Source organism: Poecile atricapillus, chromosome 8 (genome assembly GCF_030490865.1).
Source record: "Poecile atricapillus isolate bPoeAtr1 chromosome 8, bPoeAtr1.hap1, whole genome shotgun sequence".
Lineage (NCBI taxonomy): Eukaryota > Metazoa > Chordata > Aves > Passeriformes > Paridae > Poecile > Poecile atricapillus.
The window spans coordinates 23662411-23690068 of record NC_081256.1 but is presented as its reverse complement, the minus strand read 5'-3'; the positions used below and the strand labels follow the sequence as shown (position 1 = coordinate 23690068).

Genomic DNA, 27658 nt, shown 5'->3' with positions numbered 1-27658 from the left:
CAGATCCAGAAAGGCTCCAGCAATGTCCCAGCCACATCCAGTCCAGTGCTCTAGCCCATTATAGCCAAAGACCATCACATAAACACAGAAGAAATGAAACTCTGGTGGGTTTGGTGCTCTGTATTCACATTGCCTGTTAGATGTCTATGCTATTTTTTCCACCTTTTAATATTCTTGCTTTACCTTTAGTTGCTTTTAACTCCTGTGTGTTTTGGGATGGCTCCACTCCTGATTAGCTGTCTCTAATTTTCAGGGAGTGAGGATTAAGTAATTTCTGGAGAACAGTTTCCTTTAAGCTGTCTGGAACAGACCATGAAAAGCTCCTCCAAAACCTCAAACATTGCCACTTGAAGAGTTCAAGAATGCTGGTGAGCCTACTGACAGGTGAGAATAACTATCCACCTCTCCACAACACCACAAACAAATGAAAATAAGAAAGTCAAGCTCTCACCTACACAGCACAAAACCCACAGCATGAGCCCTGTGCAAGATCTTGCTTGCAACAAAGAAGGAAATTATATGAAAGACATGATGTTGAATCCTTCTCAGCTGGAACACCTCCACAGACCGTTCTTCAAAATCCATAAAAGGTTCCTCTGATTGTTGGAAAACTGAAATTTTAATTGGAAGAACTGGGCATTTTTGCAGGTTTATTTAATTTTATTTTCATTGGCAGAATTACACAGCTGTCTCCTGGCATGACTATTTCCATGCTGGTTAGCTCTGCCTTTGGCCTGGGTTGTTTTTTTCCCTTTAGCCTGTAGCCTGCCCTCTCATTTCATGCTCAGATTCCTAATGCTGAGTACAAATTGCAACGTACAGGGTACCACTGCCAATTTGCCAAATGTCTTTCATCAAACACGGTGGAAAAAAATAAAAAATCTCAGAGGGAAGTCAAGATACATTTACTTGTCAGGCAACAAATGTGAAAGCACTGGGAGGCAGTAAGGGCTGTAAGCTCTGGGGTTTGATTCATAATCACTCAGCTGCTAAAACATTCTCCACAGATGCAAGTGGACAGCACATTTGTCAATATGAAGGATTTTGACATGTACTGATCACAGGCATGAGATATGTAATGATGATGCTGCTGGGAGAGGAGGTAATTCTATCTCAGCACCGAGATGTCATTATCAACCCATACACCTCAACATTACCATATATTTCTTTTTATACGACTTCATCTTCTCCTTCAGTTGGAATTGATTCCTTAAGCTTTTAAACTAGATGTTCCACCACCTTTAATTCCTTCTAATTGTTCTCCACAAAAATTCACTCATCTATTTTACAACTGCTGAAAATAAATGGTTTGAATGAAAAATGCCCTTTGGCCTTCGGGCTGATTAGCAATGACAAGACAGTGCATGGGTTATGATATCACATATTTATGGTGAAGAATAATAAGGGTACTGAGAAGTATAATAAATGTTTTATTTATGTATATTTAATATTCAAGTCCATTTCATTATCTAGTGGGTTTAAATCAATTTTGGATCACAATTTCTCATGCACACAGTCCCTGCCAGTATTATATTAAAGCAACTATTTTCCCCTTTACATTTAAAATGGCTTAGTCATGCTGATTTTTTAGTTCTTATTTCCAGAATTTTGCAGAGTAGAAACTGAGACAGACTCTTGTTTCATGCACAAGAACACAGATCAGCTCTACCTCCAACACTGCCTCCAGGATTACATCAGTCCCAAAATAGGTATGAAATCAGCACCTAATCTTAAATCCCTCATCCAGAGGAAACACGAGCACTTCCAATTATTTTAAAGTATTACTCGCTTTCTAAAAATATGTTTCTCACCATAGGAATGACTATTGTGCTTGCTGGTTTGCTGTTTAGTTTTTTGTTTGCTTTTTTTCTATTTTTTTTTGAACTCTGACTTATGTGGTGACCTGGTATGATTTATGTTTTTCAAGAAGTGCACCAGCAGCAGTGGGAAGTGTTTGTCCCCACGGCTTTGCTGATCCGAGGCACTGTCACTCCACTGCTATCAGGATAATTACAGCTGGTACTGTCTGCTGGAGTTAGGGCTCCCAAGAACCAAAATTGGGGAATTTTCTTAAGAAGTCCTGGAGTGTGTTGGTGCTCAGAGCCATCCATAAGCGACTCCTATCGTGAGATGGGTTCCTGGACTCTGGGGACATTTTACAGCTCATGGAATCCTGCAGCCCTGATCCACAACGTGCTGTCCTTCACCTTCAGTGCAGGCAGCCCCTGCTCACCAGCCCACTTCCAAAATCCCGGCTGAGCAGTAAGAAATCCGGGGGTTTTGCATTCAGGATTAACTCAGACACCAAAACCAAGAGGGAATTCTACACCTGTGACACCAGCTGCTGGAAGCTGGTACTGGGTGCCAAGCAGTGGCTCCAGGGGACACACAGCAGGGTGGGCAGGGGACAGATCTCCCCAGTGCCACACACCAGCACAGGGAGCTGCAAGAGCATCCACTGGAGGCTGCATCTCCATTACAACACTGAAGGGCCATCGGCTCCTGCTCCTATTCACTCGGCTAAACCTTTTCAAACCCATTTATATTTCTGTCCAGGACAGTTCACCAATTTAATTAGGTGCATATGAGAAGATACAGGCTTTTGTTCCTTCTAAGCCTTTTGCCTGATACTTTTTGTGGTTGGCTTTGGTTTTTTTTTTTGTATTGTTATCACTAATGAATAAGCATTCCTCATTCAGGTTCTGCTCACCATTCATGGGCTCACCCAGCTGGGGCACAGCTCCCTCAGGCATTTCTTTCCCAGATGAAAAAATCAAAATCTACTTAGTCTGTTTTTGAATGGAAGCTGTTCCCTACCTGTGATCATCATTGTTGCACTTTTCTATGTATTTTCTAATTCTACTATGGCCTTTTTGAGAGGAACTTTAGCTGTATTCAGACCTGAAGGCAATATAACATAATGATGTTTTCAATTCCTTTCTGATAAGCACTCAGGTGATATTTTCATAAGACTACCAACTTCAAGACCTTTTTCCTGAATGACAGGAGTTAAAAGTCACATTTTCCCTTCGGTATTAGTGGGTATTTACTGGCATATATCACTACTTTAATCCTGGTGACTCAGCTTTCTCTGAATCTTCTGTAAAATCTTCATAGTCAGTTCTGGATTTGGCTACTCACAGTAAACAGTCACAAACCCTCTGCCTGCTCACCCTTCTGCCTATGGCATTTACAGACACATTTTATTGCCACAGTTCAGGGCCCAGGGACACCCCAAGGTGGACCCACTGGTAATCTCCAGTGATTCTAAAAATCACTATTTTGTTCCTACCCTTTCCCCTCCTCTTTTTGCAATGACTAAATGTTAACCCAGGAGATGACTTTCCTTCTTCCATCACAAAACTCCCTCTTCCAGCTGAAGCACAAGTGAAGTAGCTCCTCCTCCTCCCAAACACCGTCAGTACTGATGGCAAAGCCAGACCTGCCTCCACAGGAGCTGTGCTGGCCATGGAGATGCTGCTCAACCCACCAAGCTCCTGGAGAGAGGTGCTGGTGAGCCTGTCTGTCCTGGGGGGTGGGGTGGGTGCTCATGGTCACCTCCCCTCCCCAGGGATGGTCCCTGGGACCACCAGGGGGGCAGGTGTGTGGCTAAAGCCACCAGCTGTGCTTTCAGGGGGTTCTGCACCCCAACCCAACACCCAAGGGCTGAGGTGATCCCTGAATGGGGAATCTTCCCCATGGTGGGGGAAGCAGTGCTTGATCCCAAGGATTGGATTAGTGAACTGCCATGGCCACAGAGAAAGCCCTCTGAGGAGGCAGGAGAGGGAGAAGATCCTATTACATATTTCACACACAGCCATTGCCCTAATCTGCCATCAGTGAATGACAGCGTTTTATATAGAACAGTAACTTTTGATTTACATATATAAGAGTTGTTGATTCTATCTGTGTCCAGATGTCTGGAAAAGGAAGCAGCTTTCCCCCACCTCCCTGAGAGGCTATTAACCTCCGACTGACGCAAACTAATGTGCAGTCACAATTCCCCAGCTCCAACTCAGAAATGCAGACATTACCATAATCGGCTAAAACAAGTATTTATAAACATTTCAGCGGGCAAGATATCATCAGCAGGGCCCTTGAACATTTGTCTTAAAATTTATTAACTAACCCAAGAAAAAGTGGCATAAATAAAGCGAAGGTTTGCTGTTGCTGCTTTTTAAGAATAACCTGATGATATGAAATAATCTCGCAGACAATGTCATGAATTACATGACCTCATGTTTGACAAATGCCACTCCTTCATTGCTACTATCACAAAAACAACTGACTTTATGGCCAGACCTCATGGGAAAAAAAAATGTTCAAGTGTTTGCTTTCTATTTTTACTACTGTTATTTGGGGAACTCTTCAAAACCCTACAGCTAAAGCTCAGGATTTCTCCCTCCCCTAGCAGAAGTTACAATGCTGCCTCTAAAATCTGCAATTTGTGAATCATGTCATCTTGAAACTGCGTGTATTTGGACAGCCAGCCCTGGAACTTGGCTGAGTTCTATTCACGTTCAAGAGACCCATCACTCGTGGCTGAACTTTATGAAGCAGTAGCAAGAAACTCCTGCTGATCTGCAGAACGGCTCCAGAATAACTGGATTTGTATGAATGCATACAAAATGGTGGGGATTAAACTCAGCTAACAGAATGGATCATGTCTTAAAAATAAGCCCAGTGGAACAAAAGCTTTGTTAAGGCGCTCACCAAATTCCTTTCCATTTATTTGTAAAATTGTTTTAATTATTTGCCATGGTTCTTCGTATTTTCTGCCTAAAATTACAAAACCTCCTTAGAGCAACCTTCTCCTGATGGGACCAAAATGGCATAAATAGATCAAATTAACCCTGATCCATTTAAAGATAGTACTGTCTATTGATTTACACCACAGGGCTCCTGCCAAACCGTGAAAAAAAAATCTCAAATAATCTTGAAATATGTGGCACATGCAACTGGGAATTGAGATGGAAAGGCTTTTGTGACATAACCAAATCTCTCAAGATGGAGATTCATCCATGAATCAGCATCCTGCTCAGTCACTTCATGTTTTAAACACCTATTTCTGCTGGAGCTGCTCAAAGCGTGAGCACGGCCAGGAGACACACTCACAAAAGGAGCAGGATGATGGAAATTTGAGGACCAAGCCAAAGCCAAGGAAATCAGACAGAAGGAACAGACTGCACTGTGTTTTTCCACTTCCCAAACCTGCTGAAGCAGAGCCACTTTTCTGAGAGCAGAGGATTAAGGGTGCCTGGACCAAATCACAAATACTACTGCTTCATGTTCTACAACGAATTTTCCCCAAGAAAATATTTGGGAACCACCTCCTGTGTTCTCCAAGTCTGGCATCTAACCCTGCCTCCTGCCTGCTGAGCCCCTGCAGCACCTCTGGCTGCTCTCAGGAGTCCTTCACTGCCTGCTCAGCTCGTCCAGCTCAAGCTCCCAGAGCATCTTTGCAGCTGCACAGAACAGCTCTTCCCAGGAAGGGAGTGGGATTAAACCTGACATGGGCACACAAATGAAAGGTGTAGCAGTGCCAGGGGTGTGCCAAGGAGGGCAGGGAGCAGAGGGCAGGGCTCAGAGCCCATCTGCAGGGCAGCAGTCCCGTGCAGGGACACACGAGCACAGGAGCTCGGGAAGATCTCAGCGCTCAGCTTTGCTCAGTTCTGGCCTTGCCTGGTGAAACCAGTCCAGGTCGCAGGGAGAGCCATGAGCAGGAGTGAGTCAGGACCCCAGCCCTGCCTCCTGGCTCCAGCTCTCCCCTCCAAAGCCCAAAGGCTGGGAAAATCTGGGACAAGTATTTCTGGGTTCGGCTCTGCAGCTGAGGAGCCAGTGCGGGAGCAGAACACGGAGTTTTTGGAGTTGCATCTGCAAAAGCAGTTGCTGTGGCTCTTTTTTTTAGTTTTTTTTCTTCCCATGAGCAATTTAGATGTATTAAAAACAAGGTTTTATGAAAATAGAAGAGAAAGCCCAAATTTATCCCATAGTGCACAAAAAGCACAATTCCTGTTCATGTAAGGAGGATGATTTAAGTACACAGAGGACAGATTTTACCTAAACACAGCAAATAAATGGGTGTTTTATTTCTACTTTAAGCACTGCAATGAGCAATTAGGCTCAAAATTTCAAAGCTATTAAAGTTACTATTAAAGTGACTAACTCCCACCGAAGTCAAGTGAGAGAGAAACATTAAATCCTCTGAGACTGTTTCTTAAAGCAGATTAAATATTTATTAACTATTGCTATCTAACAAGATTTCAGCCTGAAAATTTCACTGCAATCTCTGAAGGAAAACACCTTGGAACAATTTTGATCACATATTAACAAACACTGCATTCTGCAACCCTCACTCAGGTAAAGCTCCCATTGCCTTCACCAAACAAAACCAGCAGGATCAGGTAGGTAAAAATAAAGCCAATTTGACATAAGAGCATATTTATCTGCTCAGCTGCAAGACCCTGTAGGAAAGAGTGGCATGCTCCATAATTGAGAGGTAAGTTATCTTTCATATTATATTTTTCTTATGCAATTTATTTCACAGTGATTAAATCAAAAATATAAGCAATGAACTTACCCAAATTCTTTGATCAGGCAATTGGAACTGGGAGCAAAATTGAAACAAAAACAACACATTATTCCTGCATTGGAATCCTTATTGCAATCAATCTACTTATTAAGAGTTTATTTAAAGATACTAATTTTGAGTAATTTGTTGGAAAGTGGCGTTCTCTTCCTAAAAAATACAATCCTTGTAATGGCAAATAATTGTGAAATGCCATTAAATCATCTAACTTTCATAGCTTTTGGGCACAGGGAGGAATTTTGCCCAGGCAGGGACAGGATACAGCCTTCAGGGTTCATGTCTGTAAGTTCTGTTTCAGATACCTATTTGAAAGATCCATCTGTTTTCTGTCATATTAACCAGTTAAGAAATAATAAATTTATGGTCCCTGAGATAGCAATTTTCAGGAATAAATTCAACAACCAAACCACAAGCTTTTAGGACATGAACAATAAGTTTGTAAATATTTTAAATCCTGCCAGCAGAAAATGAGAATTTGAGGAACTCTCCCCACCTGTACTTTTACAGGGGTGAACAGGACTATAAAGGAAAAACAGCTTTTCTGGAAGCTGCTCCCCAGCCCTCCATAAACACCAAGCCAGATTCTGCCTTTGCAAACAGGAGGCTCCTTTCTGCTCTATTAAAGTTTGCAAGAAAGCATTTTGACATTTACTTTTTTGACAGGACATGTGCTGCTGGTTTGGTTTTCTTTTACAACGTTCCTCAGTGCCTGTTACACTCCTGACCTCTGTGTGGATGCAGCTCACACCAAGTTAAAGATGTTATCCCTCTCACCCAGGTAAGTGATGAAACCAAAGCCAGGCTTTGCCATGGGCTTTTTATTCTGTGAATAAGAATGAGAAATGTGGAGAAGGGGGTTCTGCAGAGCCTCCCTCCCTCCTGCCCCTGCAGGCTGGTGGCACCAGACACCTCCTCCTCCTCCTCCTCACACTGACGGACTTGGTGACAGCCCTGGGACCTTCCTCGGGCACCAGCAAGAGATTCAACCAGTTCCCTGGCACAAAACACCGGGGGTGGAAGCCTGACATCATTCCCACCAACAGGGAAATGCCCAATGTCTCCATTTCACCCACACACCCTCGCCTGACTCCCAGCTCCCCAGGTAATTCAGTCACACAGTGCTACATAAAACAACATCCAGCTCCTTCCCAACACAGCCAAACTCCAACCAGTGAATTTCAGCCCAGCAGCCCCTTCCCCACCCACTGACCATCCCACCTACCACTGGCATCAGTCCAACCTGCAGCAACACCTTCAGGATCCCCAAATCCAACATCACTGAACCCCTCTGAGTTACAGCTTCTGAACAGCTAGAGAACACTAAGCAAAATAATCCTGCTTTTTCCATCTAAAATGCCCTCATTTAAGTAATTTACTCATAATTTACATCTCCTTAGCTGCTCTAACAGAATCACTGACTTGATGGGAAGGAACCAGCCTGCTTTACAGCAGGGACAAAAAGCAGATTAAGGTATTTTCTATATTTGTGCATCAGCACTAGGTGCTACTAAAGGGGAATTTTCACTTGCTTTGCCAATTGGGCAGATATACCTTATTAAAGGTAATTCAGCAGGAGGTGTTAAGCTGCTATTAAACCTTGCATATAAATTCTCAGTGATTTTAATACATCTTAAATTCTTATTTAATGCTTATAAATACTCACATAATACCATAAATACTTATGGCATGTAAATACTACTACTAAATACTTTAATACTTAGATCCAACACTGTTCAGACATCAAAACTGGAAAGGGGTGTTTTTGTGCATCTGCAACCATATATGCTACCAGCTGCTCTTCCCAGTTCTGCAGAAGTGCCATATTTCAGAATATATTCCATGCAAGTTAGGACACAACACCTTAGGGCTTCATTGGGAACAGAAAAAAGCAAGTGGTAGCAGATAATTGGGCTGTTTGGCCCCGGAATTCTGAGGAACCTGAACCAGAGACAGCAGCTCGTGGTCCTGTGCCTAAAACACAGATGTGTAGAGGCTGTCATTACTAAGAAGAAACAGCCCACAGCAAGGAGTTTCAAATCTGTAAATACCACAGAGCATCTTATTTCAAGTGTAAGATTTAATCAAGATTTTTAGCAAAATCTCCTTGAGCAAGGAGGAGGAAGACAAAATGAGGGTGCGGTGCTGGCGAAGAAAAGCAACGTACAGTTTGCACACAGAACCTCTTTCTGTACCACATACACATCACAGCTGTTAGACTGCTTTGGGACACCCTCCTAAATGTTTTTCATCCAGGACTGTGTTCTGTGAGCAAGAGAGAAGCCCTCACAAAATCTGTCTTCAGGGATGGAGGAGCAGGGATCCTACACACACTGCACACACTGCAGAAACCCAAAGAAACCATGGGGCATTTGCACTGCGAGGCTTGGGAACATCAGCTGGAAACTTTTGTCTCGTTTATGAGAGTCCTTAAACAAAATGAAATCCCTTTTGAAGTGGGATGCTCAGCTTTGCTGGCCTTACTCTGAATCTGCATTGACTCCCTGTAGTCAGTACTGACTCTCCTTGCTCAGAGCACAGCACAGTGCTGAAGACACGAGTGGCTGCAAATGTTGGTAGCTACGCTATGGTTTTGGAGGAAAATGGTTCTAAAAGACACATTCAGTTCGAATCTGACTTCCTCTATAATCAAAACATGTTGTTTCATCTGCAAAACATCAAGAAGCTCAGAACAATGCTTACGCTTTTCCACCACAATGGTCCAGCAAAAACTGTGTGGTTTAGGAAATCCAAAAATGACTAAGACTGCATTCATTTCTCTGCACCTGCTTTGAAGCATCAACAAGCTTGTTTACAACATCAAAATTCCCAAAATACTTACTTGTGGATGGAACAAGAATCCTGGGGAAGGTCTCAAGTATTTCTCTTTTAAAGCTTCCAGTGGGTCAGTTAGCTTTCTTTTTTCTACTCTGTAAATGTTAAAATTAGATTTATTTGTGATGAATCAGTCTCAGGTATTTGTAATCATACAGCTACTCAGGTTTAAAACAGGCAATTATATGTCAAACAATTTGTTTCTAGGAGATAAGAATAAAAGATAAGGGAGGACACTCAAGTCTTGATTCCCACACACAGCTCATTACTGCCAGGGTGGGGCTGGGAATCACCTTTAAAGTGGATTATACCATTTATACAGGGAATAATCCCATTTCAAAAGATTGATAACCATTATAATAGGAACCAATGACTAACTACCAAGCACTTCTATAAAGAAATAAGGCAACTGAGAAGGCTCAGCACTAAGAGGAGCGGAATTCAAGGCAACAGAGCCTTGAGCAATGGGTCCCTTGCATCTGTCCACACACGACATCACAGCCACCACCCTGGAAACCTCCCCTGTGCACAGCCAAGGTCAAGCAGGGCTTTGAGAAAGGTGGAAAGAAAGCCCACCAAGAAAGGTGGACTTGTAGGAACACCCTGACCCTGAGGTGCCAGCAACAGATCCTGCAATTCACTCATGGCAGCAAAACCCAGCGTGGATAATTCAGAAACAGAGTGGAAATTTGAGGATTTTGTTTTTTCTGTTACTGGTGTGCATGGTTTCATGGATGAATAGTGCTGTCCAAGGCTCAGGAATAACTGGCCTCGTGCTGTGCTACCAGAATTTGTACAGATTCCATTAAAATCACAGAAATGTAGGCTCACAGAATGGTTTGGGTTGGAAGGGACCCTAAAGACCATCTAGTTCCAACCCCTCTGCCCTGGGCAGGGGAGTTTGAAATGCAATTTAATTAGTTGGTAATGCAGGGCCATAAAACACGGATCATTATTTCCGCCACTTCAGGCATTTAAAGTGAATATGACGCAAAGAGAACTTATGGTCTAACACAGATATCAATCTGGCATGAATAAAAACCATCTCAGTAAATAGCATCATATCCTGTTTCTTCATAATGCAGACTTGTTGTCTTATGCATCGGCACTCTCCAAAAACTTTGCCCACAGCATTTCTTTTTCAGTCAAAGTAATAAATTAACATAAATTACGTGGCAGTATTGTTGTTTTTTTTTAACAAGAGGCTGTAAAATCATTCATTTATATTACAAACACAAATTTTTATGGCTAATATTTCTCTAAACTAATTTAGATGCATAACTTTGACTCGTTACAGATTTAAGAGCAGAAAGGGCAAAGGGAGGCTGACATGCACGGGATGCAGGTGAAATTCACATCCCAGTGAGATTCATCTCAGTTCTGCTGGGAAACACCAGGAGGTCTGGATTTTACCACTGGTTTTTAAAATCTCATCTCACTGACAGGGTGCACCTTTCAAAGCCAACATTGAGGCTTCCACTGATTTCACAAGGTAGAGCAGGGATGGGGAGCTGCACAGCCTGGTGGAGTGAAAGGGGGTTGGAATCAGATGAGCTTTAAGGCCCCTTCCAACCCAAGCCTTTCTGTGATGATTCTATGACTAAGGAGCCCACTGCTGAGGCTTCGTACACACAAGGATGCTGTGCCTTCAATTCTATAAATGACATGCCTGAAGAAATCAATCCAGTACTCAAATAATGGTAAAAAAGGGCAGAAATCATTCTCACATGCTTTTGATACCCTTTAGGGCCAATGTGTTTCTTTGTCATACTTGTGAGAAACTCCTCTAGAATCCAAGAGGAGCTGGCAAAGTGGAGTACAAGGGGTGCCCTGGGGAGAGGCACTGTCACCTCCAGGGGAAGCCAGAGCAGGCAGAGTTTTGGAAGAAAATGAATTTCAGGCAAACCAGTGACATCAAATACACATCAAATAAACAAACATTCAATACCAATGCCAACTCATTTATGGGTAAGAGAATATATTCAACCTCTGCACGTCAAACTAATGACTCCCAGCAACGAGGGCTTGCTAATTGCAGTATTGCCAGTCCCATGGCTCACTTGGAGCAGCTGGGATGAGAAGAGGATGTACAGGGCAGCATGTGGCCTGGGCTCCCCGTGCCCTGGCACTGCAGTGGCACCTCCAGGGACACTGGGGAGGGGACAGGGTGGCAGCTTTGGCAGACCTGGCTGCCTGCACCAAAGGATGCTGAAAAGCAGCAGAGAGTCCTTTACCTGTATATGGGATCCATAAAGAACGGGGTGGGCCTGGCGTGCTGCAAAGAGGATTCTGAAGCTTTCCTTTGCTCGAGATCTCCTCCTTTCTTCTCTCCAAAGACGTGGTTTTTCCGAGGCTCGGCTTGTTTAGTGCTGCTGGCTCGGCTTCGGCTGCCCATGCTGAGATCCAGAGGCTGGTCCTGGCTGGATGCAGAGGGGGCTGCTGGCTTGGAGGGGATGGGAGTAAGTGGCTTCTCCTCCTTACGTTTTATGGTGAGGTCAAAGGGAGACTCAGAGCTTCCCTTTGGGATCTTCTTAATTTCACTGGGTGATTGGGGCTCCACTTTCAAGGGTAACGGTCTCAAGTCTCTATCAGGAAATGGATACATTGATTGAGAGAATGCTGGAAAAAACGGGAGGGGAAACATGGAAGGGTAAGGTAAGGCTCCAACTTTTTTGTCTTGCAGCCCCACAAGTCCTGTTGAACCAAAGTACTTTTCAGCAATAGAAGCAATAGCCTTTATAGAATCATTCACCGCTCCTGACACCGCAGTCTGCTCCTCTAAGGATGGTGAGAAAATGGAATGATTGCTGTGGTCTTTCTTATTATTTATTGACGCCAGGCTCTGCAGAGAGCTTACTTTGTCTTTGAACATTTTACCATTTTCTTTAAATTTCTCTTTCTCACTTTCAATGTCACTTTCCAGATCAGAGCCCGAGGTGGTTTCCAGGTCACTGCCACTGGGGGTACTGACATCGTCAAGGTCAAGGTCACTACTCTCTGACTGGTCACTGAGTTTCTCATGCGGCCTCTCTTCAGAGGACCCTTCTGGTTGAAGCTCCACTGGCTTATTCTCCCCTACTGATGGTTGTTTATTTAGTGCCTTCAAAATATCCTGGGTGGCTGGCAGTATCTGAGGATTTGTCATGAGGGGACTTTGGCTTTTGTTTGTCTGATCTGCGCTCGGAAGTCCTTTAACAGGAGAACTAGTAGGTAGCAAAGGTGGCCTGTGGTACAAGCCTGAAGGAAACAGACCGGGGAAGCTAAAAGAAAATCCAGGAGCTGTTGGAAAGGTAAGACCAGCAGGATGCCTATTGGCTCCAAAATAGTCAGCAAGGCCCGGATTTGCATGATTCATATTAACCATGGACGTTTTATCCATAGCTGGGGTTCCAGGAAGAGAAATGCCTTGGCCAAAAAATCCTCCTGCTGCAAAATGGTTCTTGCCCTCACAAAATCTCCTGTGTTTATTTAAGGAAGACGTAGTGCTGAACATTTGTCCACAGTCTTTGCACTTGATTTGGGTTCTGCAATCAGCATGCATGCGCTTATGACGACAAAGGTTTGAAAACTGAGTATAGGATTTATGGCAGACCTCACCTGTATGTAAACAACAACAACAACACATCTCAGGCTTTGTGGTAATTGCCCCCACCCTCAAAGTTGTGCAAATAACACCATTTTTTACAAATGTCAATGAGGAAGCCGTAGGGAGAGGTCTGGGTGCACAGATGTACAAAAGCACGTGCGCTCTCCAAAGCAACACACCCGAGCAGACAAATGGCAGAAGACAGCACCAAAACCCGCTCCAGCCAAGCAGAAAAGGTCTGGAATCTCTAAAAGAGACACTCTCCTCGTCTGCTCTTTGCATTGCACATTCAGTACCATTATTCCAGGTTGCATGAGCCCCCAGAGCCCCCCAGGAGCCGCGACCCCGTGCTGTGACCCCGCATGAACCCACGGTGCTCCTGTGTGAGAGCACAGGTGTCTTCAAACAGCATCCATTTATGTCACTATTCCCATGTGGAAATGAATCATTAAAATAAATATTTGCAGGACCAGACAGAGATGAAGCTGTCTCACAGAGCTTTCACTCTGCAAGAATAGGGAAGAGGTGAAGGAGGAGACAAGCAGGTATTTCCCATTTCCAAGTATAAATGTAACAAACATTATTTTTTTTCTACTTACAATGAAAAATTTAATCTCATGGAAGTCAAGGCTGGAACCTGGAAAACCTCAGTACTCTCATCTGTCCAACTGCATTTCTATTCATGCAATGCATACAGTGCTTACAGGTGCCTGCTGTAATTCTAAATTACACATCTTAACTTTCCTGGTCTTAATATTGCTAATTTTCCTGGTGCACATGTCACAATAGACTATATTTCAACAGCAACTTCCTTTAAGAATGAAGCTTCTCTTTATTTGCACCTCTGATGCTCAGTAACAGCCTGATGAATTTCCTTTCAAACACTTCTGGGATGAGAATGATTTCAGTCTCACAAATGCAGCACTCAGGAGAAAGCCTGGGAACACCCAGGGGAGCAGATCTACCTTGAGGTCAGGGCCTGATTTAGCCTGTGCCAGGCTGGAGCTTCCAGGACCCTTCCAGAGTGGCAGGAGGCTGGGAGTGGTCCTGGCAGTGCAGTGAGACACGACAGAGTCACTCACATCACCGAGGCAAACAGGATTTTGCAGGCTCCTGATTTTCTGGCTGCTACAAACCTTAGGGAGCAAATTGGGGCAGCAACCAAGTTAAGAGTCTGCAAGTGGGGTTTGGAAGAGGGCAATACTTAGTTCCCCAGTGCCTTTTTATGTCCCTTCTTAGCATCCTTTGGATGAGCAGGAGCATTGGGCAAGTCCCAAGGCTGTGTTGTGTCTTGTGCTCCTCTTTATGCCAGAATTTGTCTGCACCACTGCACTACCTTGCTTCTAACAGTATCAGTTCCAGACTTGTTTAAAAACAAAGCAGCACCACTATCAGCAAGCACTGTTATCCCTCTGCAATAAATCCTTTTTTTTTTTTTTTCTTTTTTCCCAGTCAGGAAAAAGCATGTGGCCACTTTATTTTTATTTAATTTGTGTTATATCATAAACTCTCATCTTTCACACATCAAAGCCGCACAACAATACGCATTGTGTATTCTGAGGCCTTTTTAACAATCATTTTCATGATTTGAGACAGTCTGACATAATTTACAATGGCTCTATTTTAAGCCTGCAGAGGAAACTGAATTGAATGTATCCCATCCTGCACTCTTGGTTCCCATGAACTGCAATCACGTCCTCTAACTTCCACTCGCACCGGGGCCCACGCTAACCTTCCTGCTCCTCCAAATCCCTGCCCTTGAGAAAATCCACCACTTGTTGTCATCTCCTAACTGTTTACCTCTTCAGCAGCCTGCTCATATCTCACCAACAATGCTCCTATTGTTCCCGGGCCTGATCCTGCCCCATCCACCCGTTTTTCCCCTGCTCACATCCCACACTGACATCCCTGGGACAATTCGTGGGGTAAAGGGTGCAGGATCGGGCCCAAACACAGGAAATTTGCAGTGCAGTAATTCAGGAAGAAGGTTTGTTTCTGTGGATCAGTTACTGTTCCTGCTGGAAACCTTCATTCACAAGGAAAGGCAAGAAATTAGAGAGAGAAAATCAAAAATAAAGCAAAAATAGAGAGGGAAAAAATATAAAAGAGAAAGAAACGAGAGAGACAAGAAAGATAAGAAGAGATTATTCTAGTTTCTTGAAAATGCTTGATTTTCTTTTGTTAAGTAGTTTTTGTCCCTTTAAAAAATAATTTATTTGCCTATTAAACATATATTTTAAAATTTAATATAGAATTATTTATCATTCATTTTTGCAGTTATGAAGCTCTTATTTTTCTGCAATTTCCTCCTAGTTTTAACCTAATTGCAGGCATAAGATTTCTGTTCCACACTCCAGGGTACAGAATCGAGCCCCTTACCTTCACTGCTGAAGTTTGACACAGTAATTTCCCCCAGCTCCCATCACGTTGATCACAACAACCAAAATTAAACTGACCCAAATGGTGACTCCAGTGTTGCACCCATAGGCTCACACAAGCTCCATCCTGGATATTATGAATCTACTCCTCTCCCACGTGTAAAGCAGGATATAAATATAGTAATATGCATTTTTCCAGAAAAAGAAATATCTCAAATGCATGCATTTCCAAGGATAGGCTATTGTAAAATTAAAAAGAAATCATGTTTTATGAACTTTTGACCTTCTACCAGGTTGTGTTGAGATCCTGCTTATTCATATGGCTTTATTAAAGATAAGACTTTGATCAGGTTGGCTGGAGGTTAGAAAAGGACTAAAAAGAAGGGTATTGGCACAGATTAGGTCTTCCTAAAATCTGCGAAGTTCTCCCTTAAAGAACATTGGTACATTATTAAACTATTATTGTCTGTTAATATATTCCAAATTCAACAGAATGAAGAAATATTATACTCTAGAGAAAAGCAAAAATACGCACTTAAAATTTTAAGACATCCTTACAGGCTATTAAGGGACATGCAAATTACTAATTTGACTAAATGCATTTTATCTCAGTTTTCAAACTAAATTCAATCAATAATGGCAATACCATTAAAATACATAAATATTTTCGATTATAATCTCAGCAAGCAATTAACAGCTGTACCAACAATTCACCTTTTTGAGCATGGAAGTTATTTAAGACTATTTAATGAGCCTTGCTCAAGGTGCCTCTTGCATTCAAAAGGCATTTTATTTAATCCACAGGCTCTAAGGGCTGGCAAAGAAATTTTGTGCCCAGGTGGAAGGAAGCCCTTGCTCCCTGGAGTTCTCTTCCTCTTGGGGACTGTCACCTGAAGCCTGGGTGCAGCACAGCATCAGTGACATGCACTCCCAAAGCCACCGGGATTCTGGAGGAGTCTCTGTGTCCAAACTGACTGTGACACCTCCATGGATATTCCCAAGAGCCAGGATAAATCTGTGTTGTAAGGTCTACCTCCTTTTCATCACATGACTTAAACTTTAGTAGACTGGGGGGTTGGTTATCGACTTTAATTGTTTCCATGTATGAAAGCAACAGAAGCTGGGTTTGATTTCTGCTGTTACACCTTATTACACCCTTTAAATCTCACTGCTGTACTTTTAAGCAACTGACTTGTGAGAGAAGCTTCCCTCCTTGCAGCTTTTATTGCTCTACAGACCTCAGGTTTAACACAAACCCCCAGTCTGGCTCAAAAAATTGCAAAAAATTAATCTCGTGCCTACGTGCACTCTGTACGGTGATTGTCTCTGGACCCCAAATTAGCCAGCAGTTAAGTTTGCATATTTTCTGCTTATTAAAAAAATTACTGTAAGTACTATTTAGAATATGTTCAGTCTATTATGGCATGTGGTTTCTATTTGGGGAGGCTGGAGATTTTGCGAAGGCAGTCAGTAATTACCTTAGTGTTGGTGAGTTTTCACTCAAGCTTGGGCGGCACACTGTAATAAGAGACAGTTGCCATAAACAGTAAATCATGGTGTGTGGCCTTCTGGTGGAAAGCAGATATCTGCTCTAGGTGACCCTACCTCCTTCTCACGGCTCAGCAAAGCCACCAAACATGTGGTCTCCAAAGCTTTTTGTTCTGCAATCACACGGCTGTTATCCCTAGGCTGCTCCATGGGGTTTCATCCCTCATGCTACATATGAAGAACACCAGTTGTTGTTTTGGTTTATCAGGAAAATAGCAAAAAAACATCTGAGAGGTTATTTCGTTCATGGGAGGTTCCACTTAAGAGACTTCTACATAGGATGTTGCTATAGGCCCACCTGGGAAGTCCCTCCCTAACTAAAAGTTAGTTTTCTAATTAAGTGCAATCATTTAATCTGCAATCAGCTTTAAAAATCATTAGTGATATTTAATATTACATCTATTTATACATTTCCTCATTGAAGGAATCCAAAGCAAAAGTATTCCTAATCCAATGGCAGGTTACAGATTTTGCACAAATGAGTTGTTTAAGCCAATACTCCTCCTCTTGAGGAAATATACTGGTTTGTGGCCAATGCTTTTCACAGGTGTAGTGCAGATATTCCAGTAAATTATTGTTGAGAGCAGCAAAAGATTGAGAGGCTTAGCAGACAAGTAGAGGAGATGGTCATGGTGCAAGTCACAGCAGGTGCCTGAAAAGGCTGTGGTGGAGAGTAGCACTACCAAGAACAATATTCAAACATATTTTCTGCCTCTGCTTTCCTGGTGAAAGGGAGGGAAAGCAACCTGCACCCTTCCCAGGCAGGGTCAGCAGCAAATGCCACCTGTGAAGTGCTGAGGATCCCATTTAAGCCCAGTACAGAGCCAGGCTCACATCCAAGGAAAGTTTAATTGCTGGAGAAGCTGTTAGTGAAGATCTAACAGCTCAACTCAGTCCTTGAACTTTGGGCATGCCAAGGAGCATCAAGGAAGGTGGCAAGATGAGTCTCACTGCCTCTGGGATTTGTTTTCCAGCTCCAGCAAATCATGGCATCTGCTGTGGAGATTCTGCAGCCCAAAATCTGCTCCTAAATCAGGAGGAGAGCAGCCAGCTCAGCATGGTGCAGAGCAATGAGGCTGCAGCCACCGAGCCCGGCACGGCTCCTTCTGGCTAAATCCCACTCCTCACTGTGCATCTGTGCGTGGAAAAACAACAGGTACACATTTCTACAGCACACAGTGTCTGTCTGAAAAGGAAAATCACATGAAAATAACTCCTTGCAGTGGACCACGAGTTACCCAGAACTCATGCAGGAACTCGCAGCCCTTGAGACATGGGTGGGAAATTCAAAGGGCGCAGAACACAACCTCCTGCTTCCAGAGTGCGCTGCTTTACGGCAAGAGAAACAACACTTAATCAAAGACACTTAGTTAAAGACTTACATATGAAAGGTTTGACACTGCTGTGGATGTGTTTATGCTGTTTGAGGCCTGAAGAAGTGGCAAAGGTTTTGCCACACTCTGGACAAGCGTGAGCACGAGCCCCCACATGCTGGGAACGAATGTGCCTCTGGAGGTTGCTGGGGTCCGTGAAAACCTGCTAGGAAATGAGTACTGATTAACCAAGAAACTTGACTGCAGAAGAAGCCAGTTATTACAAGTCTTTTAAAATTCAAACCTTGGAGCGATTTCTGGGAGTATTCTAGGATTAAAACCCTCGCTAATGGCCAGCAATGGGAGCTGTGCCTGCAGGAAGGGGCCTCAGTTTCCCAGGATCACCCAAGTGTTGCGTGGGTCTGTTAACCCCTTTGCAGCAGATGCATTTGACTTTGCCACTAGAAATTGCACATTTGAGGTCAGGGACTCCATGGGAAATGAGTGAAAATGTGGCTGCTTGAAACCTCTATGCGTTACTGCAATAGAAATACTTTATACTGATATCTCAGTGTGTGACAACAAGTAATGCTGTACACAACCCAGAGCTAGAAACCAGGGCTTGGTTACATCTTATAAAGTGTCAGCTCAATATGAAATTCCCATTATTGCAGCAAATCTACCTAAAACCAAGTAAGTCCTCATACAAAAGGGCTGAGCTTTGGAAATCTGATAAAAAGCAATGCAGAGTACCACATCCTATATAAATAATCCCCACAGCAAGCCCAGTGCTGGGAAGTGATGGAGATGCTTTAGAGATGAGTTTTATTCAGTGCAGGGGTGCATTGCTATTGCTTATTTTTGATTTATATTGCAGTAGCATCCTGGAGTTTCTGGTCCCAACAGCTGGCACACAGCCCAGGGAATCCTCTGCCCTGTGTTTCCCTGGGGGTTCTCTCCCCTCATTGACCCTCTTACACCCCAGCAATCCTCTCAAGGAGCCAAGCCCTCGCCCTGAGCTCATCCTTCATCAGTGCCCATTTCAGACTCCACAGCCAAATCCTTTTCCAAATCAAAAGGGAAAGAAAAACAAGATATTTTCAAAGGAGAAGTGAAAACCCTTGAGAAACCATCTGGAGCATGGCAGAAGCCCTGTGCCCTCCTGCATCCCATCCTGGGGCACCCCCACTTCCATGCTCCCCTGCATCCAGCAGTGCCAGGCAGCCTAGAAATTCACTGTACCTTGGCACAGTTCTCACACTCGTAGTGCTTCCCGCTGTCGTGGGACATTTGGTGACGGATCAAGTTGGACTTCCAGTTAAAAGCTTTGGGGCACTGGTCACACTTGTACTCCCTCTCCTCACTGTGTGACAGCATGTGCTTCTCCAGGCTGTGGAAACAGGAACAGGCCTCAATGAGATGAGGGTTTAGAGGAAGAGGAGAGAGCAGAGCACATAGTTACAGCCAATAGAAAAAAAACATGAAAAAGCCCCAAAGGCCCAATCCTGACAGAAATAAGTGCTGTGAGTTCCAGGCTCACCCCAGCCAGGAGGCAGAACCTCCTTCTCCCCACCAGAATAACACATCCTCTCATGTTTTGCCAGGCCACTTGCAAATGCTCCAGGAGATGCTGCTGCCATCGCTCCCCAAGGAGATTATTTCATACACCTCTCAGTATTTCACTCTGGTAATTCTTCCCTGCAGTCTGAATTATTTCTGCCTTATGACTTTGCCTCTAAACACACCTTGGATGCCACCACCTGCCATAAATCCACTCCTTTTATGGGAGTCAATTTTTCTTACAGCAGGAATAGATGAGGAATAACTCCTCTGGAGTAGGACAGGATGAGTTTAAGAAGCCTCTAGATAAGGTACACCACAACTGAAGTTATTCTTATTAACTTTATTATTATTATTTATTATTAATAGTTATCATTATTAACTGTGTGCAATTGTGTGGTTGTTTAGTCATTCATTTCTTAGTGGTTTATTCAGTCTGTTATTAGGATAATCAAATTCTGTTGCACATCTTTAAATTAATTTTTGTCTCTGAATTTTTATCATTCATTTGTGGCAAATGTGCATTTCTAAACACCTTATTGCTTGGCCACATACAGAGTCATAACTCACACCACTGCCTGATGGAAGATCACTGCATAATGCATGAGTGGATTCACAGAAAACCCACTGGAAGGTGGGAATTTTAGCCTGGGATGCCCAAACTGATTGTACATGAAGTTCTCACTGATCTCTGCTGAATCAGTGACAAAACCTGCTGGGGTTACAGCCCAAACAGCAGCCTCCACTCTCAGCCACAGGCAATGGAAATGCTTTCACTCTGCTCTTACTCCTACCCCTCTTCTTCTTTTTAGAGGGAAAAATAATTCTGGCTTCTCCTCCTAACACTTTTATAACAATTGATGTAAAAAAATTTGTAGTAAGACCTAGAGGGGTTCTTGTCTCTGGCTGTGGCAGCAGCTCCTGGACTCTGCCGCGGCTCCGTGATCATCAGCACTGAGCTCTCCTGGACCCAACAACCCATCTTCCTGCTCTGCTACTTCTCCATGTAATCACTCACACCCTCAAGCACAGCTCATTTGGGCTTTTTGTGTTCTATAATCTCCATATAGCACACTTTGGCATTTTTTTGCAGTGGACTGTCTGTGTGGTGTATGAGCCTTTCAATAATTCACAAGTTCTGAGAACGGCTGCATTCACTCTCATTTTTCACTCTTTCTCACAGTACTGCCCATCTATTTATGATGGCTCCTTCTTTGTTTTCTGCCCTTTCTCTTCAATATTTAATATTTTAAGCTAAATTTACATTTCCTCAATGGTTCCCATAGGTTAGATATCATCCTCTCGTTTGCAGGGAGAAAAGAACTTTAGCACTGAATAACTCCCAACATGAAAAAACCTCACAGACCAGAGTCCTGCCTCACTGGCTGCTGGAAATTCTTCTGACCTGATCTGCCTCCAGCAGCCCCTTGGAATCAATCCCTCAGACTGAAAATCAGACACATGGAGCCACACGCTGCCCAACATCAGCCAGGGAACAAGACCTTGTGCCTGTACAAATTCCTGCTCTGAGGGGTGAGCTACACTGGGGAGTGATGTTTGGCACATCACATTTCAATTTCAGTAGTTCTGTCCAAGTGCCAGGATCACCCTCTGATCTGAGACATGGCACATGATGCTGGGGTAACTGCTCCATGGAGAGGAGTGAAGGAACATCTCTCTTTTGGGAGGGAGGGCTCCATCTTGCAGAACCAGCACCTGGAGCAGTCAGGAGCAATCATCCAAAGGGACCAACTCTGGGCATGCAGAAAACCATGCTAACCTCTGCCAGACACCATGAGATCCTGGACCATGGACTAGCTGTGAAAACACACAAAATGTTCTAAACTGACAAGCCAGCTTTTAAAGGGCAAACGATTCACACACTGCTGTGCTGAAAAAGGGCAGTTCACAGTTACTCTGGTTTTGCCCACATAATGTGGAAAAAAACCCAAGAAGACAGGATGGGAGTGTAGGAATGGTGCTAAGACTGGAAACAGGAGAACCTGGATATCAACCAGCTTTTTACGAAAGACACCACCCCATCTCAGCAGAGCATGGCCCAGGACCTTGCTATTGAGATGTCTCAACATTACTGTCAAACATTGCTTGAGCTTATCCTTCCCCAGCCTAGGTCAAGAAATCACCAAGATGTGAATCTGTAAGGGATGTGCTGCAAAAATTCCTGTGAACTCTCAGTATCTTCCAGCAACTTGCAAAATTTGCTGTTAATCTGCACTGCAATATTGTATTTTAAGTTATCACAGAAACTATAGTGACAGGAAAGTTGCACTGTTTACATTCTATGTGTGTTTTGAGTACATATGCACACGTCTGTCTATTTTAACAGAGAGATAAATTTAACAACAAACCCTGGTGTTCCATGACCATACAGCTAAAACTGAATATCAACATACAGCCATATTTATTAACATCTAGAACCCATCTCTAACTAAAATGCCTTGTTTGCTAAGACAAAATTGGTAACATCAATGAACAACACTCAGAGATGCTCCAAATTATTTCTACCTAAGATTAAGGAACCCAGACCTCAGTGGATGGGAAGTAGAACCACTCCTGTGATTTCACTGCAATCAGCCCAGTTCAGATCTGATTTAAAGATCCAGCTCTTAATCTAAGGTACTCACTAAGGACTTCAAGCACAAGGACCAAATGATTTAGACTCTACAGCTTTTCATACCATAAACCACCAGCTGGCATAGAAATCCTGCTCATCTTCATCTTTGGTTTCTGTAGAAGGTGAATTTATCAGGTCCTGATGCCCTGCATGATCCAACTGAAGCCACCACAGAATCTGCCCGGCTCAATCGTGTTTTAAACACCTTCTCCTACCTTTGTAAGTCTGGGAAGACTTGGTCACACTCTTTACACTCCTGGATTTCATGCACATCCTGAAGGTCATTCTCGTTCTCGAGCTTCTTCTGGAAGTCCTCCTCCACCATGGAGAAGGCAGAGTGAGGTGTGCTGCAGGGGAACTTCTGGTGGTCCACCAGCTCAGCCTTGGACTCAAAGAGCTGGTCACAGTCCTCACAGCGGTACTGGCGCTCCTCTGCAACACACAGGGGTTGGGCACAGGGAAAACACTTCAGCTTTCACTCATTTTTAACCACCACCCCATCAGAAGCTGGATGATGGTGTGGTTAATGAACTGCTCGTCAATAAAAAATAGAGAAGAACCTCAAAAGAAAGAAGGGTTCTTAAGAATGCTTTATAATAATGCTTTTGATTGTTAACTGCCTGGGTGACATCCAACAGGGATCACTCACACTGGCTTAGGACAAAAGTTTAAATACCAAGGACAAGTGTTTAAATACCATCCTAAAAGGAATTATATAGGGTCTAACATGGATATCCAGCAGAGGCTGCCAGTCTCTCATTTCTCAATGAAAGGGACTGACTCAGACACAAACACCAACATCTAAAATAGCCAAAAGGGTGTTTAGACTTTTTAAAATCCTCTTCATTTTCATCACAGTCCTTCTGCAGCACCCAGCCCTGTTCAAAGTAAGCCAGAGAAACATGAAGTCTTTGCTTTAAATTCCGATAAATTGGTCATAATTTCTTACTGAAAAGCACAGAATATCAGTAAAGTCTAACTTTGGAGTGAGTATTGCATTCCCTTAATTAGTAATTCCTACAAAAGAATAAATTAGCTGAAGAAAATCCCCAAGAAACAAACTTGGAGAAGAGCATCCCACAATGTTTTGTTTTTTTCTGCTGCGTTTTCTACTGTTGGTCCATACAAGGAGCCAGACACCCTGGTTTGGTTCCAGATATAAATGCCCTGAGGCTCTGAGTCAGAAAAGCACTGGCTGGAATCCCCAATGAATGTTCTTGGTTGCTACTTGACAGTTGAGCTGATCCAGAGAAAGTGTCATGGGGCTCTGCTCTTGGCTGTCCATGAGCAACACTTTGGCCCAGCCTGCTTCTAAATTAGCCCTGTGGGACATGGTCCTGCATGTGACTGCAGAGATTTCCTCTGGTGTCATTTATACAATAGCTCCTTGACCATGGGGACCAGGCAGGGAGAACAGTGCGCTGGACAGGGGAACACCTTCAGCAAAAACTAAACAAAGTTACCACTGGGGCAAAAAAACAAACACAAAACCAAATGGGAATGAATATATAATCCCCACCTGTAGCCTTAAGAGGACGAGAAATACTACTTTAAATGTACAAGCAGTTACAAGGAAGTAGAGACCTTGATAATTCCTGCCCCATGCATTGTCCTGGAATCACTGAAAATTTGTAAAATGTCCCTCTGGGCATAAACTGCAACATGCTGGGCATTAAGCAGATATCCCACACCCAATTCCCATTGTGGCTGATGACCCACTGCCCAGCAGGCAGCACAGCTAAAAGGGGATTTTGGAGACTAGGGGACAAATCTGAGCAGCAATTCAGGAGTTTCAGATGAAGAATTTCTTTGTGGGATGAGTGAGGGACAAATGTGAGGAGTAAGAATGGCTGAGATGTCCTCAGAAGTGAAAGCAACATTGACAACCTGAGATTTCCTCTTCTCAAGGACACAGCTGTTTGGCTAAATGGTTAAAATTAACTATAACCAGGGCCCATACATGTCCTGCAGGAGCAGCACAGTCTTGAGACAAGGACATGGACTGTTGTTCTTCTTTTGCAACCCCACAAAACCATCAAGTGTCAATCAGGAACAGGAGGGCAGCAGATGGACAAATGCAACAACCACAGTCCAGCTCTCCTCAGCTTCTCCTGCACTGAAGCCATCCCAGATTTCAACAGAAGAAAAAAATCTGCCTAAATTCTGGGCTAATTTCAGTGCTAGTTTCTGTCAGATGAAACAGCAAGAAGAGGCTAACCGTGGATGTCTGGAGCCATTGTCTCATGTGAATAATCTTCACTCTTCATGAACAGTAAGAGCTCCTCTCCTGGTTCAATATCTGCTACCACTCTGTAGAATATCTGGGGAAAAAAAAAATAGAAAAAAAAAAAAGAATGTAAAAGCAAGGTAAGCACCACAATAGGCAAAGAAGCATCAAACACTGCTGGTGAGTGTGGCAGACCTGGTGGCCAGAGCCTGCCTCTGCCTGCTCATGATGTTGCTCCTTCCAGCCCCAAAGCCGCCGTGTTTTGGGCTCTGTGTGGATAAGAAGAACAACTGCTTTCAACAGCCCCTGCTGTAAAATGAGCTGTGTGATGACTGCAGATATCACCAGCAACTTGTCTGCTGAGTTATACCAAACCCAAGTACAGAGCAGACATAAAACACATCCCTGAGTGATCCTTGTAGGGGAAGGAGCTCCTGTTGCACTGGGAAAAGGTACTAAAGTAACTTTAATGCTTGGACTCGATTATCTTAGACATCTTTTCCAACCTTAATGTTTCTATAATTCTAAAGCAGACATGAGGAGATGCTGCTGGTTAAGCCATAGGCATCCAGCCCCCCATTCCAACCATCCACACAGTCCAAAAAGCTGAGAGGGGAGAAGCTTGTAAGAACCACTGCACCTGGTTATTCCTATGGAAACCAAGTGAAAAATCAGTCCTGGATGGAGAAACACCGTGAGCAGCCAGAGCTGCTGGCCTGTGACACCTTGTGCCCTCATACAGGTGATGCTGGGCTGTGGGAAGGAGCCCACTGGGGAGGCAGGAGGCTGTGGGGGAGGGCAAAGGGAACACCCTCCCTTGGGTCCATGCACCACGCCAGCATCACGAGTCTCTGCCGAAAGGAAATTCCCAAAATCCATCTGGCTGCTTTCTGTCTCAGCAGGAAATGTGAAGAGCACTAAAAAGCTCCATGAAGCAGCTCAAATAAATATTAGTAACTTCCTCGGGCCTTGTTAAACAAAACCACATGACAGCTATGTTTCCTACGCTAAAAAATGATGCCTTTGCTTTTTCTCAGACTAATGTACTTTTAAAGGGTTCGCTCCCAAACTCTCAACAGCAGAGCACGGGCAGGGAGGCAGCAAATCACCTCCAGTGTTGGAAGTCACACAGATGGGTGTGTCACAGGTAGGGACAGGTGTCTGGAGGTCCGTGGCTACCTTCCCTGCCGGGTGGTAGCCACGGTGGGGGCTTTCCTGGCCCAGGCACACGTGGAGCAAGCAGCCAGCACATACCGGTGTCCTCCAGGAGGTGGCCGTACAGCCTCATCCTTCCTGCCTGCACAAGCTGTGCCCACGAACATGGGCTAAATACCTAATAATAGCAAATCTGGATGCATTTCCTCAGGTTTGGAGGGGTTTTTTTGCCTTCGGTTTGTCAGAAAAGCTGCTCGAGAGAGCAGTGCAGGGAGTGGTGGTGGAGGCTGCCGGGGCAGCTCATCCCACACCTCGGTGCTCATCCCTCACCTGGCGATAGAAATGCTGGCAAAACACATCTGGCACAAGGTACCGGTGCCACAACCCCCTGCTTGTGGCCAAATTTCCCCATAAAAACCAGGAGGAGGAATTTCTGGGCAGTGTGATCCACCCTCCCTCCTCATCCACACCACTCTCATCAAAACACCAGCCTGGGATGCTTGAGCTTCCCATTTGTATCTCTTGTTGAGGGGATTTCAAACTCCACTGAGTGTTCTGGAGGGCAAAAGGGCCTGGCAGTGTCCTGTGTATATCTCTTCATGTAGCCAGGTAAGTATCTGGTACCAAACAGCCCCAGGGAATACCCACAGGGGTACCAAAATCCCAAGGATGAATGCTGCTGCCAGTGCCAAAGGATGCAGGGCTTCCTGCTGGGCTCCATCATGCTGGGACTGCACTGAGGCAACACAGCTCATCCCATCAAAGGCCAAATCACATTTAAATGAAGCCAGCTTTCACCTCCTGCAAATAAACCTGATGACAGTGCCACCTCCAGTGGGTATTTGCTGCAAGCAATGCTTGGTTTTCCATTTGTTACGATGAATAAATTGAAAAGTGGATTTTTAATTCCAGAAGTGGAACAGCCTCTGCATATCTGAGAGGGAAGCTGCAGCTGGATCTGTGTTAGATAGGCCCAGTTGCTGGCTGGTTTGGGGTGAAAATAACGTGTGGAATAACGATATGTGCACACTGATTGAAGAGACTTCTGGAGACCTCCGTCTTGGGGTGGAAACAGGACCAGGACCACCACACATCAGGAAGGACTTCTGCCATCGCAGAGGGACTGTGCCAAAGCTCCTGCTCTGCCCAGGACTTGCTTCTGCTCCCAGGTTTTGTTTCCCAGTCAGGTAAACGCTGCTGTTCTTCCTGGCTTGGTGTTGCACCCACACCAAGGAGTGAACAAAAACCACAGTGGAGCCTTCTCTGTTATTTTCCCATCAGAGGTTTGGACAGACCTTTTCACCTCTCATCACAGAGTGAGGACACATGGACTGGGGCATAAAGAGGGTCTTGTTCACAAGGGCTGTGCTGGGAGCATCACTTCTCCTGGGGAAGCCCAGGATGATGCAGCAGCTTTCCTGCAGCTGTGGGACACATCCCTGAGCAGGGAGCAGACTGCAGCCAGTTGTCTTGTCTGCACTGGTATTTAAAAATCCAGAGATGATCCCACTACCTGTCAGAAACTGCCTGACCAGCTTCTCTGTCCCTCAGCAGGGAAACAAGATGTTACAAAAAATCTCCGTTTTTTAAGCTGAGTGATGTTTCTTTATTTTGCATCTCAGACCTAACATTCTCCAAAACAAAGGCTGAGTGACAGATTTCCAGCTCTGGAGTTTTCACATCATTAGAGTATTAACTTCAATTATTATTAAAAATAACTTTTAAAATTTCTGTATGCACAGAAAAAATTCACCTGCACTAACCATTTATACACCAATTTGCATTGCAGTGAGAATCTAAAATAAAACATATTGAAGTTTAAACCAAACAGGATT

At 44.0% G+C, this 27658-nt stretch overlaps 1 protein-coding gene across 7 annotated transcripts in view; it reads right to left on the bottom strand.

Annotated features, from left to right (window-relative positions):
- Window positions 1-27658, bottom strand: part of MECOM (MDS1 and EVI1 complex locus) — a 329863-nt gene that overhangs the window by 12458 nt on the left and 289747 nt on the right. For 2 of the 7 annotated variants that reach the window (XM_058843671.1, XM_058843675.1), the window contains 7 exons: window positions 24660-24762; window positions 22657-22873; window positions 19489-19636; window positions 18316-18472; window positions 11656-13018; window positions 9429-9516; window positions 6581-6607 (listed from right to left, as the gene is read on the bottom strand). In XM_058843671.1, the coding sequence (XP_058699654.1) occupies window positions 6581-6607; window positions 9429-9516; window positions 11656-13018; window positions 18316-18472; window positions 19489-19636; window positions 22657-22873; window positions 24660-24762 (2103 nt within the window). The remainder of the gene's footprint in view (window positions 1-6580; window positions 6608-9428; window positions 9517-11655; window positions 13019-18315; window positions 18473-19488; window positions 19637-22656; window positions 22874-24659; window positions 24763-27658) is intronic. The other 5 variants (XM_058843672.1, XM_058843676.1, XM_058843673.1 and 2 more) reach the window with 5 other exon arrangements.